The 14926-nt window shown below is 36.9% G+C and overlaps 1 protein-coding gene across 4 annotated transcripts in view; it reads left to right on the plus strand.

The window, feature by feature from the left end:
* Positions 1-14926, plus strand: part of NCKAP5 (NCK associated protein 5) — a 797184-nt gene that overhangs the window by 590285 nt on the left and 191973 nt on the right. For all 4 annotated transcript variants that reach the window (XM_060775780.2, XM_060775773.2, XM_060775800.2 and 1 more), the window contains 2 exons: positions 941-1009; positions 10694-10732. In XM_060775780.2, the coding sequence (XP_060631763.2) occupies positions 941-1009; positions 10694-10732 (108 nt within the window). The remainder of the gene's footprint in view (positions 1-940; positions 1010-10693; positions 10733-14926) is intronic.

The following is a 14926-nucleotide window of genomic DNA, read 5'->3' on the forward strand; positions in this document are numbered from 1 at the left end:
TCACATTGTTGTTTATTAGCTTTTGTTTGCATTTTACCATTTCAGCAGTCCAGTATTTTCTTGGACAGTGGGACCTTGATATCTGGTTTGGTTCCAGGCTTCTGTGGGGATACCAAAATTCATTGATGCTCAAATCCCATTGTATACAATGCTGGCTAAAATGATTCCACTTATATAAAATGGCAAAATCAAGGTTTGCTTTTGGGATATATTTTTTTTTTGGGGGGGGGGGGGGAAGAGGAGCGTGTATTTTCAAGCAACTGATGGTTCAATTTGTGGATACAGAATTTGTGGATTTAGACAAGTGTGCAAGTACACATATTATGCTTAGAGTGGGGAGGTAACAGGTTAGAGCTGGCATGTGAAGGAGATGTGTGCTATATTTTAGACCTTACAAAATCAAAAAGGAGGAAAACCTTTCAAAACATAGTTGTGCTATCTGTCAATGCTGCAGTGTCCAAATAATAAAAAGAAATCACATTTTATTATTGTGTCTGTAAATCTCTTAATATTAAACTAAGCTTTCTGATTTGGAACGAGAAGAAAATGCCTCTGACTCATGATTTCCAAGCATTCAGGTTTGGCAGGCATGAATAAAAGAAAATTGATGTGCAAAATATCCAATGCAATGTTTTTACTATAGGCTGTTTTCTGCCTCTGACAAGAATAGATTACAAAGATGTGTAGAATAGCAGTGTCAGTCTTTTTGAAATTTGTAATGTATTTTATGTGTAATTTCATAAAACTAATGGTATTCCTGTGCTGTTTATAACAGGAAATGAGACCACACAGACATGGTTTCTTATTTGTTATTATCCCCTCCCTCTCTCCAATAACTTTGATATGGATCCTGGTGAGGTGCATAGGGTAAATGTATTGATTTGGCTGTCATGTTTGACACTTTATGCACTGATTAATTTACATTTTTTGTGTCTTGCAGGCAGAGAATTCTGCACTGGCGATGGAAAATGAAAACCAGAGAGAACAGTATGAAAGGTGCCTTGATGAGGTAAGGTGGACACACCTGTTTTTGTCCCAGAACAGGGGTATCGCAGAGGGAGGGTGGCTACCAAGAAGATAAAATCACTTCTGAATCTTCCCATTTCCGCCTCTAGGAAAACCCACACTTTTAAAAAGAGCAGCCATTACAGCCTACTTTTAAGTGCTGGTACCATCCCCTAAATACATTAAAGGCACCAGATCTTGTTTGATCTTGGAAGCTAAGCAAGGTCAATTTGTGAGAGAGATGTGTGCTACATTTCTAGATTTTACGGTATCATAAAGTGGGGAGAACTCTTAACTTTGGACAGTACTTGGATGGGAGGACAGCAAAGGAAAGCTAGAGGCTATATTTCAGAGGAAGCAACTGAGAAACCCATCTTTAAGTACCCCTTGAAATTCATGGGGTCATTATATGTCAAACGCCAACTTGAAGAGATATGCACACAATTCACACACATCCATTAATTCTCTCTCTCTCTCTCTCTCTCACACACACACACTGTGCTGTGGAAGGAGTGGGGGAATAGCAGCAATAGTTCCTAATGTTGTTGCCTTTAAATCATTTCTGACTTACGACAATCCTAAACTGAATCTGTTGAAAGGTAAGATTTGTTCACAGAGGTTTGCCATTGACTTCCTCTGAAGCTACGAGTGTGTGACTTGCCCAAAATCACTGCTGGGTTTCCTTGACCAGCGGGGGTTGGATCCATGGTCTCCCAGAGTCCTAGCAAAATAATCAAACTGCTACAATGGTTCTTCTAGTAGTTCTAATGGCTGAAAAAATAGGGAAAGCCTTTCTGTCTTCGTATGCAGGGGCTGCTAGAAGTGCTCATTCTCTCCTTGGAAAATATCCATAGTCTGTCTTCTTCCTTGGAATAGACTGGGGACAGTAAAATGGCGAAATGCAAGTGCCTAGGTAACGTTTATGTTGAGGGTATCATCCCAAGGCGATTAAAAATGTGGTACAGAAATTAATTCATGCGTTTTCCATTGTATTGCACTTTGCAATGTAGTTTATTTCAGAAGTAGGAAGGGAAATGAAAGGATGATATGGAATATGGTCTTTTATCTCAAACATGAGGGAATATCAGTTGCACAGTTTGAACATTATTTTGTAGACTCATTGTTTGTCTTCAGTAGAATTTGGGTAATTTCACTACCAGATAAATGAAAGATGATTCGACACTAATCCACAAAGCTTTTCCCAAATAGTCCACATATGTGAATTCCAGTTTACATATTACTATAATGGATTATAATGTCTACTATGAATCAGAAGAGACCCTGAAAAAAAATTAAAAATAAGAAATCCTAGATATCCTTGAAAGAAAGAAAGAAAGAAAGAAAGAAAGAAAGAAAGCCCCACTAATTGTTAGGCCTATTGTGGTCTCGCAAGCAAGTGGGAAGCAAGTTACTTTAAAAAATAGTGAAGCTGCAGAACCATTTAGAAGATTGTTGTTTTTCATTACATGGACTTCTGGATTTCCTGAGGGGGAAAGGCTTAGCTTTAGCTGCAGAGAGGCAGTTATCTAATGTCCTGGAACTGCATTTTATGTGGTTAGAGTCAGGATGTAAATCTTCCAACTATATGGTCCTCATATGTGAGGAAAATTATTTGTGTAGTTTTCTCCCTGATGTGAGTGAAAATGAATATTTCTTCACTGTTTTTACTCAATATTTGCCCATACCAACATTTCAATAGATTATTCTGCACAGAAATAAATGTTGGAATGTATATGGAAATTGTGGGTTTGGTATAAAAACATATTAGTGTTCGTATTATTAATGTCACACATACCCCACCCTGTATCAAAGATCTCATAATGGCTTACAAAAATCATTAAAACATATTACAAAGTTCAACAAAACAGAATAACCAAGCTAAAATGTTTTAAATAGCAATAATGAAATATACACAGATTTAAAAGCTTCAAAAGCTGTGTACACATGTGTTTGCTTTTAATGAATGAGTCCCAAAGACTCTGATGAACAACCAAAATTCAAGTTGGTGCCTAAATGACACAAGCATAAGGGACCAATCATGTCTCGGGGGAGGGGGGCTTCCACAGCTGGGGTGCAATAACTGAGAAGGCAGTCTCCCATTTCCTAACACAGTGTATTGACCGCACTGGTGGAGCATGGAGGAGATCCACCCCCAGCAGACCTTAATCCATGAGCAATCAAAGATAAGGAGAGGTGATCCCCCTCATATATTGAGGTCCCAAGCCCACAAGGTTTTTAAACACAATTACAAGCAAATTCAATTCAAAGTAGGAATGTATTGGCAACCATTATTTCACACTGCCTATATGGTATTCTAGTCAGTAGTCAAGTAGATATTATTTTGCACTAGCTGCAGCTTTCACATATTCTTCAAGGGGAGCCCCCACATATAGCACATTGCAGTAATGTAATTGGGAGATTATTAGTCATGGGCTATTGTTGTTAGGTTATATTGGTCTAGGAAAGATCATAGTTGACACACTGGTCAACGCTGGCACAAATAATGCCTCAAGGTCCTCCAAGAATGCCCAGCCAACCCATGCTAAAGTGCCTTGCTGTTGCACCTCAGAGTAGAGAAGAAGGGGATATTTGCGGTTCAGGTGGCTGTTGTCATATACCTTTAGGTATTCTTCAGAAAAGGGCATGCCACTGCCTCCTTGGTTGGGAAATGGAGAAATCAGGGACAGAGTAAGAGGAAAAATAGGAGGAGATCCTTTCCCTTCTTGCTTTCATTATAATTCCTTTATTGGTTATTTCATGCAGATATTCAAACTGCACAAATCCCACACCACTCATTAAAAAATCAAGCACACTATTTAGCCCATGGTTTTCAACTTGCACATTTGCATGGATCTCACTGAGGTGGTTTACCCACAAACCTTTTACAGCACAGCAACTGAAAACTGCTGCATTGTACAGACACAAAATATAGTCTAATAGGAAGAACGAAATTGCTGTTGCTGTTATTATTCTGCAAGAAAAGAACTATTGTTCTTTAGTCCATATGTTTTGTGCTTGTTTTGAACCTTGCCTTAATGTTAACATGAAAATAAACATTGTATGAACTATTTTTAAAAATTCATTCACTGCAAAAAGGAAGTAATAGTAGTAGAAGAAGCGAACAGAAGATATCAAAATGCTAGACTAGTAGCTTTAATTTTCAAATTCTGATTGTAATTCAGACAATTGTTTTGAAAATACCTATTTATCACTGCTATTTCCTTTAACACTGATATAACTGTGATTTGTTTTATACTTGAAAATACTTAGTGCTTCAACAGTCTAGCTTTGCATTATATAGGAATAAATTTCATTTATTTTTTTAAAAAATTAAAAGCCAACACAACCCCGCTAAAACATCCTAAACCCTTCTCCTTGTCTCTAAGAAACCTAATACAAGAAACAGGATTACCTTTCTCCTGCCTCAGGGACCTGGGGTTTAAATGCTTAATCCTGGTTTCCTATTCTGGAATTTGACTGTCAGTTTATTGTGAAGAAGTGGTATAATATTTATTCATGTTATTAGCGGCAGCAGAGATTGCTGTCAAGCTCAGATCCCGTCTTTTCAGCCCAATGTGATATGTCACAGTACAATATATTGAAATTACCATGCCAATTTAGCCACAAGAAATGTTGGAGCCTCCAGTCTTCAGCTTGTGTTCAGAACCAATGCAAAGAGATTCTAATTTCCTGCCATTTTAAAACATTCTTTAACCAAACAATGTGACCAAGATATTGGTAATATATTATGGATTGTTTTAGCTCTAGGGTATCTTGACATTTGCATGATTTAACCCAGAAATTTTGTTAAAATAAATAATAAAACCTCTGCTGGAAAGCTAGTGGATATAATTTGAATTTCATCTTATTGAAAATGAGGACTCTGTTTTGTTGCCTAATCAGAGCTTGAAATGATGGGCTTGAAAATTAATTCGATAGTGTTAAACATTTGAAATTGAGAAATGAATTCATTACACCAACACTAATAATTTAAATCATTTGATTAGTTAAAGTATTGCTAATTAGCTCATTATTTAAACCATTAGTTTGGGGACAGAAACCCACTGGGTGGCCTTGAGTGAATCACATGCTTTCTGGCTTAAGAGGACGGCATTAACAAGTCTCCTTTGAATCAATGGTGCTAAGAAAACCATAGCAAAGAGTTGACTTCAAAACATATGACAACAACAATAAGATTTACAGAGAATGGCAGGGAGGTTATTGCTTTTGACCCAATTTTGTTATTGTACTCTATTTGTCCATTTAAAGTTGCCTCTTCCCACTTGGATTCCCCTACCCCTTCAGATGAAGTACACAGCCCATAATACAGAATTTCTTGCTTAGGGGTGATGGGAGTTCATCCAGCAACTGTCATGTTGAAAAGACTGCCCTAAAAGATAGGATCATTTGTTTGTTAAAGGTTGATAGAGAATAATGTAAAAAGTTTGCAAGGAATTGTATGCTTATTTCAGATAGTTTGCTCACTTAACGTATGAGCATGTTGTTGTTAAAGAAAGACTTGCAGAATATAATGGCATGGATTTATCTTTTGACAGCAACTGCAGTCTTACTAAATCCCCTCAAGTGAATGGTGTGAATGAAAAGCAGAATGAAAAGGGAGAAATAGAAAAATCCTAAGGGAAAAGGAAATTATTCCAGGGCAAAGGTGGGGGAGGGGGGAATCACTTAATTATCTAAGCCAGAGGTTTCCAAACATGTTGTAACACATTAGTTGTAACACCTGTGGTGTGTAGGTGTGCCATGCAAATGTCATGAGAAATTCTGAGTCTATGTGAAATAAGCAATAAATAATGTATTTTTAAGAGTATAGTTGAAAGGTTTCCATGAGATATGTTACAATTTAAGTTCATATCTCTTGTAATCGATGGTTTAACCTCCAGTTTGTTAGTAAATTTTAATTACTGTGCCACAAAATGATGCATGTCTAGAAAGTGTGTAACAAACATGAAATGTTTGTAAGGCTCTGATTTAACCCTTCAGTGCTGTTGCTGAGTAGATATGGGAATCACTTGGACTTGGTTAAATTATTGTTTTGATTCCATGTTAATTATTCCCAACTTCACTAAAACCTTCAATCTATGCAGCCCCTGTCAAGCAATTGATAGAAAAGACAAGGAAGGATTCAACAGAGAGAACAAAACAGAAGGAAAAGAGGGAGTTGAGTTAGGGAGAAATGTTGTTTTATTACCCATGTGCCCAGCAGTTTGCAAGGAGCAATAAATGTACTAAGGGATTATCAAGAGGCTTATTGCAGTTTACATTAAAAAATGTAAAACAGAAACCTAAATACAATCAAAAGAGGAAAAAGAACTGAAGAGATTCATAATGCATCCTTCTCCAAACAACAAACAGACCAATAGGCTTCGCGGAATGCACCAACTATGCAGTCTAAAAGGCCTAATATTCTGCAAGGGACAAGGATGTTTCAAGGCTGAGCAAACTAATCATCCGCTACCCAATTCCTTTCATGCCATTCCAGGATTCATTTTTTCTGTTCCATTGCTCTTTAATTGTTCTCCAATCCCCCCCCCCCCTCTACCATTACTTCCACAAGAAGCACTCTTTCCCATTGTAATCCTTCTCTATCTTAGGTCTTCTTATCTGGCTGAATTTGCCAGAGGAGAAGCTACCCACTCTAACAAATTTAAAGGTAAAATTAATTAACTTAATAAAGCATGGCATCCAATTCGGTGTTAATCGGGAAATTTAGACAGTCAAGCCTCACCAGCATACAAATCTAATTTGTTAACAATTTAACTAGTCAATTCACTAGCTATTTCCACTCTCTGGTTATAATTGTTTAGAGCTGAGTCATTTGATGTGTTCAGAAAAGTAAGGAAATATTTTGCTAGTCACAAATTTAATAATTGCTAAGGATTTACATTACCAAATGCAATAGAGTAATATGTTGAGATGATAAAAATAACTTTGATAACCCATTTCAGCCCATCTGTATCCAGCCTATACTGAATTGGCATATTTAGAAAAATACAACTATGATTTTGGCTGAAAAAATAAATTAACACAATGATGTAAACTGTATGGGTATGTTGGTCCCATTACCTAATTTTATTAAATAGTCAAATTGTATATAAAAGAATTGAAGTTGGGTTGCAGTTCGGAAACTTTGGGGCTACTTGCAATACATGCATGCTTGTAATACAGGCATGCTCAAGTTGAGGACCTCACAAAGTCCCATGGATTCACCACACATTGTGGCAAATTCATGGACCCGGCGAGGGATGAGGAGAACCCATTGTTTCATGCCACACATCGCCCGCCTTACCTTGACTCCTATCCCACAGGGGGAATTGTCACTACCCGGCTTCCCCCCATTGCTCCTAAGGCAACACGGGAAGCCTCCTGTGTTGCCGGGGTGGCATACATCACTTGCTCTCCTCTTATGGCACAGAGCCCAGCTGGAAGTTCCTGTGTGTCTTATAATGGGCTTTGTGTCAAAAGTGGAGAGCAACCAGGGTACAACGGGCAAATTAGCCTGTCTGATGAGGTACTATGTTTTAGAATTGCTGCTTCTGCTACAATTTATTATCCAAAGTACCTTCTTATTTATGCTTCTGTCCTCATCTAGGAAACAGAAATTCACCTATATTTCCATTGTTCTTTCACATTTTATTTTCCTCTCGCTCTTCTTTTATATGGGTTAGTCCAATATTTTTTTATGAAAAACAAACAGCTGTTCATCTAAGTCATCTAAGTCAAAGTGTAGAATTTTTCTATCTTCCTCACTGAGAACTTCATCTGTATATATTTTGTGACTTCTTGTGCTTTGGAGTTTAAGCGAATGATTTGTCAGACCAATGAAAAGTTAAGCAATGGCCTATTTAAGAGGCTGGAGACAAGAACCATCTGCAAAGCCTTGGTTTCAAGAAGAAACAGTTTCAAGGAAGCACAAATGATAGGAAAAATACCAAAAGACTGAACTAGTTTATTCCCCTTATATCACTTTATCCTACTCATGTTTTGACCAAAATTGTAATTTCCTTTTGGGCCACAATCTTTGCTAGTTATAAAATCTACTTTTTAAATGGTGTGATCATTGTCATATTTATATCCTTTATTATTATTGCTTAGAATGGAAGGGTTGTTTGTTTTGCATTCATTGCCAGTTAATTCGTTCTTCTAAAAACCAATACACAACCAAGAATTAAATTATTCTTTGTTTTCTGCCTTTTCCATTTTTCATGTTGCAGTTCTTTATCCAAATAATGTGTGCAGCAATGTGTACAATGTGATAATGGTGTGCATCAGGGAAAATTACATAGGAAAATAATTATACAGGAAAAGGTATGTAAGTAGCATACATTAAGTATCTAGAATAGAATAGCAAAAAAAGTAGAAAGGATATCATCCTATTTTATTAGACTGCTGAAAAGCAAGGTGTGGCATCTGACTGTAATGGGAAAATTGACTTGCTAAATTAGAAGCCATAACTGCACAGGGACAGGTAAAAAACTTTGTAGTGTACATCAATGAGCAAATGGATGGACCAGATCCCCAGAAAAATAAATGATAATTTATGATATGGCAAATTTTACCTATTATTCCTATTCCGCTGCTTTAATTTACTGTGTTTATTTGTTGGACCTCTATTAGGTTTTGTCCACATATTTTCACTTTATCCAGTGAATTATTTCTTCATTGATTACTCAAGAAATCATTATATTTATATTTATATTTTGAAAGGCATTAAGGGCAAAAGCAGCACCATGAATTGAATTGTGGGAAGCAGCAGTAATGAGGAATCTCTCATTAACAAAAAAAAGTGGCGCCATACTTGTTTCTTGTTTTTACTTCTTAGAGGACAGCAATGGTAAACCACTGAAACCTTCCTTGAAACCTCTATGATGAAACAATATGTGGCCTCCCAAATTCACATATGACCCTAGTCCGGCTGCTGCATTTTGCACTTGCTGCAGCTTCCAAACACCTTTTAAGAGAAGCCTCACATATATTATGTTACATTAACATAATCTAATAATAGCAATGTGTGCAAATAATTTTCATCTGCCCCTTGTGCTAATGTGATTATAAAAATAAAGGTGGGGGCATAGGCTGAATCTAGGTTTGTCAAAGTGAATTTTATCCCCAAATCCCCACAGTTCATTGCTAAATGAAGTCATAGAAACATCTCAACTTGAATATTCATCATTATCAAGAAGAGATGCAGAACTGATATTTATTTAAAGGGAAAAAGACACGTTTCACATATGATAATGAGAGTCAAGAGACCACTGGGTGGTATACTGAAACCGGTATAATATAGAGAGATACTGCTTATCCATTCTATTCAACAACAACAACAGCAACACTTTTTTACGGTCCATGGCCAGCACAAAGATTCTATTAAATACCCATGTTGGTAGGTCTACCCACTGTTTGGTAACACTGTCCTGATGTATTGGTTGCATCAGTTATCCTTTATACTGGCTCATAGGTTTTGTTTTTAGACAAAAGTTCTATAAATATGCATCCTTAATTTCAAACATGGGATATTTAAAAGAGTTCATTCTACCTTCAATTTATGCCGCCATGCAGCTTTTGCAGACGGAGTTGGCTGTCAGGGTCAAATTGCAACGGAATTGTATACATGTGATGGGTTCAGCCCATTAAGTGCCCAGTGGAAGTGGTTTTACAGAGAAAACCATTTAACTAGTTTGTGGTACATCTATACTGTAGAATTATTGCAGTTTAACACCACTTTATTGGCTATGGCTCAGTACTATGGAATAATAGGAGTTGCAGATGGGTGAGGTACCAGCGCTCTAGTGCAGAGAAGGCTAAAGATATCGCAAAACTGCAACCATTATTTCTTAGCGTTGAGCTATGACAGTTGAAGTGGTGTCAAGCAGCTTCAATTCTATAGTACCTTTGGACACTTTTTTTAGAGGTTTGGTGGCATTGTATTTATTTTTAAAAAGTAATTTCAAGTCACTAAGTAAAGTAATGAGGTATTAGAGGGTTTGTTCCATTTACTGTTAGACAGTGTTAGACTGAAAGTACAAGACAGAAGCAACATCATTATATGTAAGTTCTAAAAGCCTATAGGGCAATGCAGGTGGATTTGAGATATATAGGACATTTGGGTTATTATCACTTTGTGTCTTCTGTTAAATCACATACTGAGCTATTTTATGTCTTTTCCTTCCTTTGTTGCTTTAGGGTAGAGACTGGTTTTGGAAAGAAAAGACAGTATTGAGTGATTTTATTAGAGTATGAATCAAATTCTTAGATCATACAAGAATAAAATGATTTATCAAAAGAAAATACTTTGATTTTTGCTTATTTTAGTTCATTGAATGGAATTTTTTTCAAACTGAAATTATTGAAAAAATGAATTTTATTTCTGAATAGAAAATAAAATATATATACATGAATTGGCATGAATACATATCAGCTACAAAGTAGCATTTTGCTTTCATAAAATAATGCTCATAGTTTATTTTAGTAGGTATGCATATAGAAAAAGCTATTACATAATAAAATATATGAAAAACATTCAAAATGTCATTGTATAGTTTTAAAATGTGTTTCTGCATTTAATTAATAATTTCTATACAGATTAAAATCAGTATATAAGAAAGAATGTCTGATGCACTAAGGAAATTAATATAATATACAGCTCAAATGTACTTTATTTCTTATATAGGTGGCCAACCAGGTTGTGCAAGCACTGCTTACTCAGAAGGTGAGTAATTTTTCACATTTGCTTTTTATTTTAAAGGTCAGAAACTGGAGATATCAAATATATTTACAAAAAAATTCCCTTTCCCTGGTCCCCCCCCCCCCAAAAAAAATCTTTCTTTTTGTTGTTTTCATTCATTCAAACTTTTCTGTTGCTTGTTTCTCTCTCCTTATGAGGCAGAAGGACGTTCTTTCTGTCTTTTTCTCAGTGAAATAGCAGCTCTGTTGAGATGTGATTTTCCAGACCATCCTAGAAGTTGTTTCTCCTAACTAGGGTGATAATCAAATATATTTAATTTCTAAACTTGATCAAGATTACAAATGAAATAACCTTGAGATGCATGGTCCCAGGATCTCCTTAATATAGTCTCTAGCTTTTTATATATCTTGGTTTCTTGAGGTTAGAGGTAGTTTGAATACAGACATAAACACCCATTCTTGTTGTTGAAAATAAATTTCATGTTTAATATAAAAAATTCACCACAAATAATAATAATAATAATAATAATGGTAATAATAATAATAATAATATGGATTATGGTTTTGAGAAAATCTTATGGAGATTCTCTTAACTAAAGAACAGAGAACATTTATTGGCTGAGATTCTCATCACAGAGATGTACTATAAAAGATCTTCATGTAGATCAGGGGTCGTCAAACTAAGGCCCATGGGCTGGATGCATCCCTCCAAGTCATTTACCTGCCTCCACCCTAAACTTTAGACTTAATGTTGCCTTAAATTTTAAACAACTTGAAGGCACACAACAACAGCACTCCTACACTTATTTATTTATTTATTTACTTTACTTGTATACCGCAGTTTCTCAGCCTAACAGGCGACTCAACGCGGTTTACAACAAAGGTACAACAGTCAACAATATACAATTTAAAACCATAAAAGCATAATACACAATATTGACACAACAATAACAACCCAATGTATCTCATGACTAAAATCGTGATACAGTTTCGTCATCCATTTTACCATTCCTGTAATCATCACATTCATTGCACCGATTAACCAAATGCCTGTTCGAACATCCAGGTTTTTAATCTTCTTTGGAACACCATCAGCGAGGGGGCTGATCTTACCTCCATGGGAAGGGCGTTCCATAGCCGAGGGGCCACCACAGAAAAGGCCCTGTCTCTTGTCCCCGCCAGCCGCACCTGTGAAGCAGGCGGGATAGAGAGCAGGGCCTCCCCAGAAGATCTTAGGGTCCTGGTGGGCTGATAGGCCGAGATACGTTCGGATAGGTAGGTTGGGACAGAACCGTTTAGGGCTTTAAACCGTTTAGGGCTTTAAACCGTTTAGGGCTTTAGAGAACGTACGTAGGAATAATTAATAAGTAGACCAGGTCTACTTGATTTTTTCGCAGTGGGTTAGGGCCCATTTCAAATTTTTGATTCTGGTATTTAAGTCTACAAAATCTAATTACCCACAGTATCTAGAAGTTCAGTTAGCATGGTATGGGCAATCTAGGAATCTAGGTTCTGAAGACAAAGGATGGTAGTCTGTCCCACTGACTTACACAACTCTGTCAAGGCTGTAAGTCTTTAAAGACCTGACTCATGGGAATAGTCTTCCTTTGGACAACTAGATGGAGTAGACTCTCACCCATTTTCATAAGAGACTGAAGATTTTCCTCAAAATCAAGTAGACCTGGATAATACTTCTAGGATAAATGTGGAATATTAATCGAACAAATAAATAAGTACTGTTGTCTCTTCATGTTTAAGTTGTCTGACCCTTATTTTGAAATTATCTGTCAATAATGACCACTTCGCACTACTCCAATTGGGAATTCAGCACTCTCATGACTAGTTTAAGATTTCCCATAAACTGAGAAATCTGGGCAACAGATTGTACGTTCATAAAGAAAAGCTCTAGTGGTCTAAAAGTAAAGTTTTTTTTTTAATGTGCCAGTGGGAGTTTTCTGCCCAAAGCTAATACCAGCTTCTGAAAGGGGATTTTCTTCAGGACTGAAGCAGGGGAAAAAGGGCTTAAATTAATTATTCCTACGTACGTTCTCTAATCACATTAATTATAACCAACCCTAGCCTATACATTTTGCAGTTTTAAGAAGCCTCCATGTGAGATATAAAGACACATGCAGGTGTGGCTTTTAGCACCATTGTTGGTACTGGCATAGCTTCATACAAACTCATGTATACTTTATTCAGTTCTTTATCACATCTGTAATCAAAGCATAATCCTTTTTTTAGTTCTGAAATTGATTATTTTGAAAAAACACCCACTGGAAATTTGAATTGAAATCTTTCGTAATGAAAGTTAACCCCTGGACTCTCGTGTGATGATTTCAGTCATTCTAGAAAACCATTGCGTGCATAGTAGAAGTAGGTGGTCTATAATAAATTCAGGTATATAATGACACCAAACCTCCCAGGAACACTTTGGCTGGTATCTTGTTTTGTAGTTATGAGATAATGCATTGCACATAAGATGACAAACTGTATTTCATTGCGTAAAGGTTGCCACTGCATAATAGTCACACCCTCTTTTTTGGGCACCCAAATTGGTATTTTTCCTTTCTTCACATAATCATTGCAGCCTTGATTCATGGCCCCAATGTACTGCCATCAGATGATTGGCATATAGTGTAGCCAGCAGAGGAAGACAGATTCACCACTGTACTAGCTCACAAAAGACTCCAGGCTTCCCTCTTCACCTGATTTTCTGCACTGTATACACAAAGCTTTGCCCACATGCTTGCTCCCCTTTCACCTTTGATGCTTCATTTCCCAGTGTGCCCACTTCCTTTTCAGCTATGGAATTTTACCCAGTTGAGTCTGAAAGCACTGGGTTGAAGAGAGTGGGTATTGTCACTCTTCAGCTCAGGGCTTTCAGATTCAGATGAGTGAAGTGCCATAGCTGAAAAAGGAGCGGGCATGCGGGAAAGTGAAGCACTGTAGATGAAAAGGGAGCGGGCATGTGGGAGGATGAAGTGGGTGTGCTGGTAAAGCTGTTGTTTGTACACTGCATCAAGTAATGTGAAAAGGAGTATTCCCTGCACTACCTAAACAGTTTACTTAACTTGCTTTTGTATTTTAATTTCCTACACCCTCCCGAAGGTGGAATCCAATGCATTAGCATTAGTTTATCAAGTACTTTGATCACTAAGGGTAAAGGTGTCTCCTGACATTAAGTCTAGTCATGCCCGACTCTGGGGGGTGGTGCTCATCTTCATTTCTAAGCTGAAGAGCCAGTGTCATCCATAAACAGCTCCTAGGTCTTGTGGCCAGCATGACTGCATGGAGTGCTGTTACCTTCCCAAACTTGCATGTTTTCGAACTTCTAGGTTGGTAGAAGCTTGGCCTGACAGCAAGAGCTCACCCCACTCCCCGGATTCGAAGCACCAACCTTTCAGTCAGCAAGTTCAGCAACTCAGAAGTTTAACCCGATGCACCACCAGGGCCCCCCACTTTGATCATTATATATCCAAAAATTAAAATGAAGCAGCTGTACTTATTTAAAAAAGAAGCAAAACACATTGTTTCCACACAGTTTTTCTTTATATTTTTTTGCAAATTCTTGAACTGCAAATTCTTGAACTGCAAAACCTCTCATGATCTCATTAAATGGCAAGAAAATATTTTTAATTAATTGGTTTGTATATGAGAATTACAATTTTCAAAAAACCACATTACTAAAAGTATGTGGTATAGGTGTCATTTATCCTATCATGTTTCTGTCTGTACATGCATGGAGATATCAGAAGAAAGTGGAATTGGGGACCGGGAGGAGATATGCATGCATATATTTTTGATAATGTTTTCCCAGCAACCTTTCTATCCCATAATAAGTTCAGCCTAACTTAGATAAGAATGTCAGGCAAGCTACAGGAGGAAACCTCTGCTGTTTTATGTATAATGTAGCCATATAAATTGATTTTTGTTGTTGGATTTTTCATTCAACTACCTTCCATAAATTGCCAGGATAGAATTTAAAGAAATTTACCACCCCATGAACAAATCAACATTCTATTCAACTTCTGTTGTCATGCAGCTAAATAGTTCATGAAATTGAGGGTCTATGTAAGTCAGATAAACCTTTACTAAACTAAAAGTTCATATGAGATGGGATATTAGCCACCCTCAGTATATTATAACAAGTTTTGAAAATGTCTTTTTTCCTTTTCAAAACTAACAAAATGTGTGTATGTAGATGGATTTGGGGGGG

The sequence above is a fragment of the Anolis sagrei genome, chromosome 1 (genome assembly GCF_037176765.1).
Source record: "Anolis sagrei isolate rAnoSag1 chromosome 1, rAnoSag1.mat, whole genome shotgun sequence".
Taxonomy (NCBI): domain Eukaryota; kingdom Metazoa; phylum Chordata; class Lepidosauria; order Squamata; family Dactyloidae; genus Anolis; species Anolis sagrei.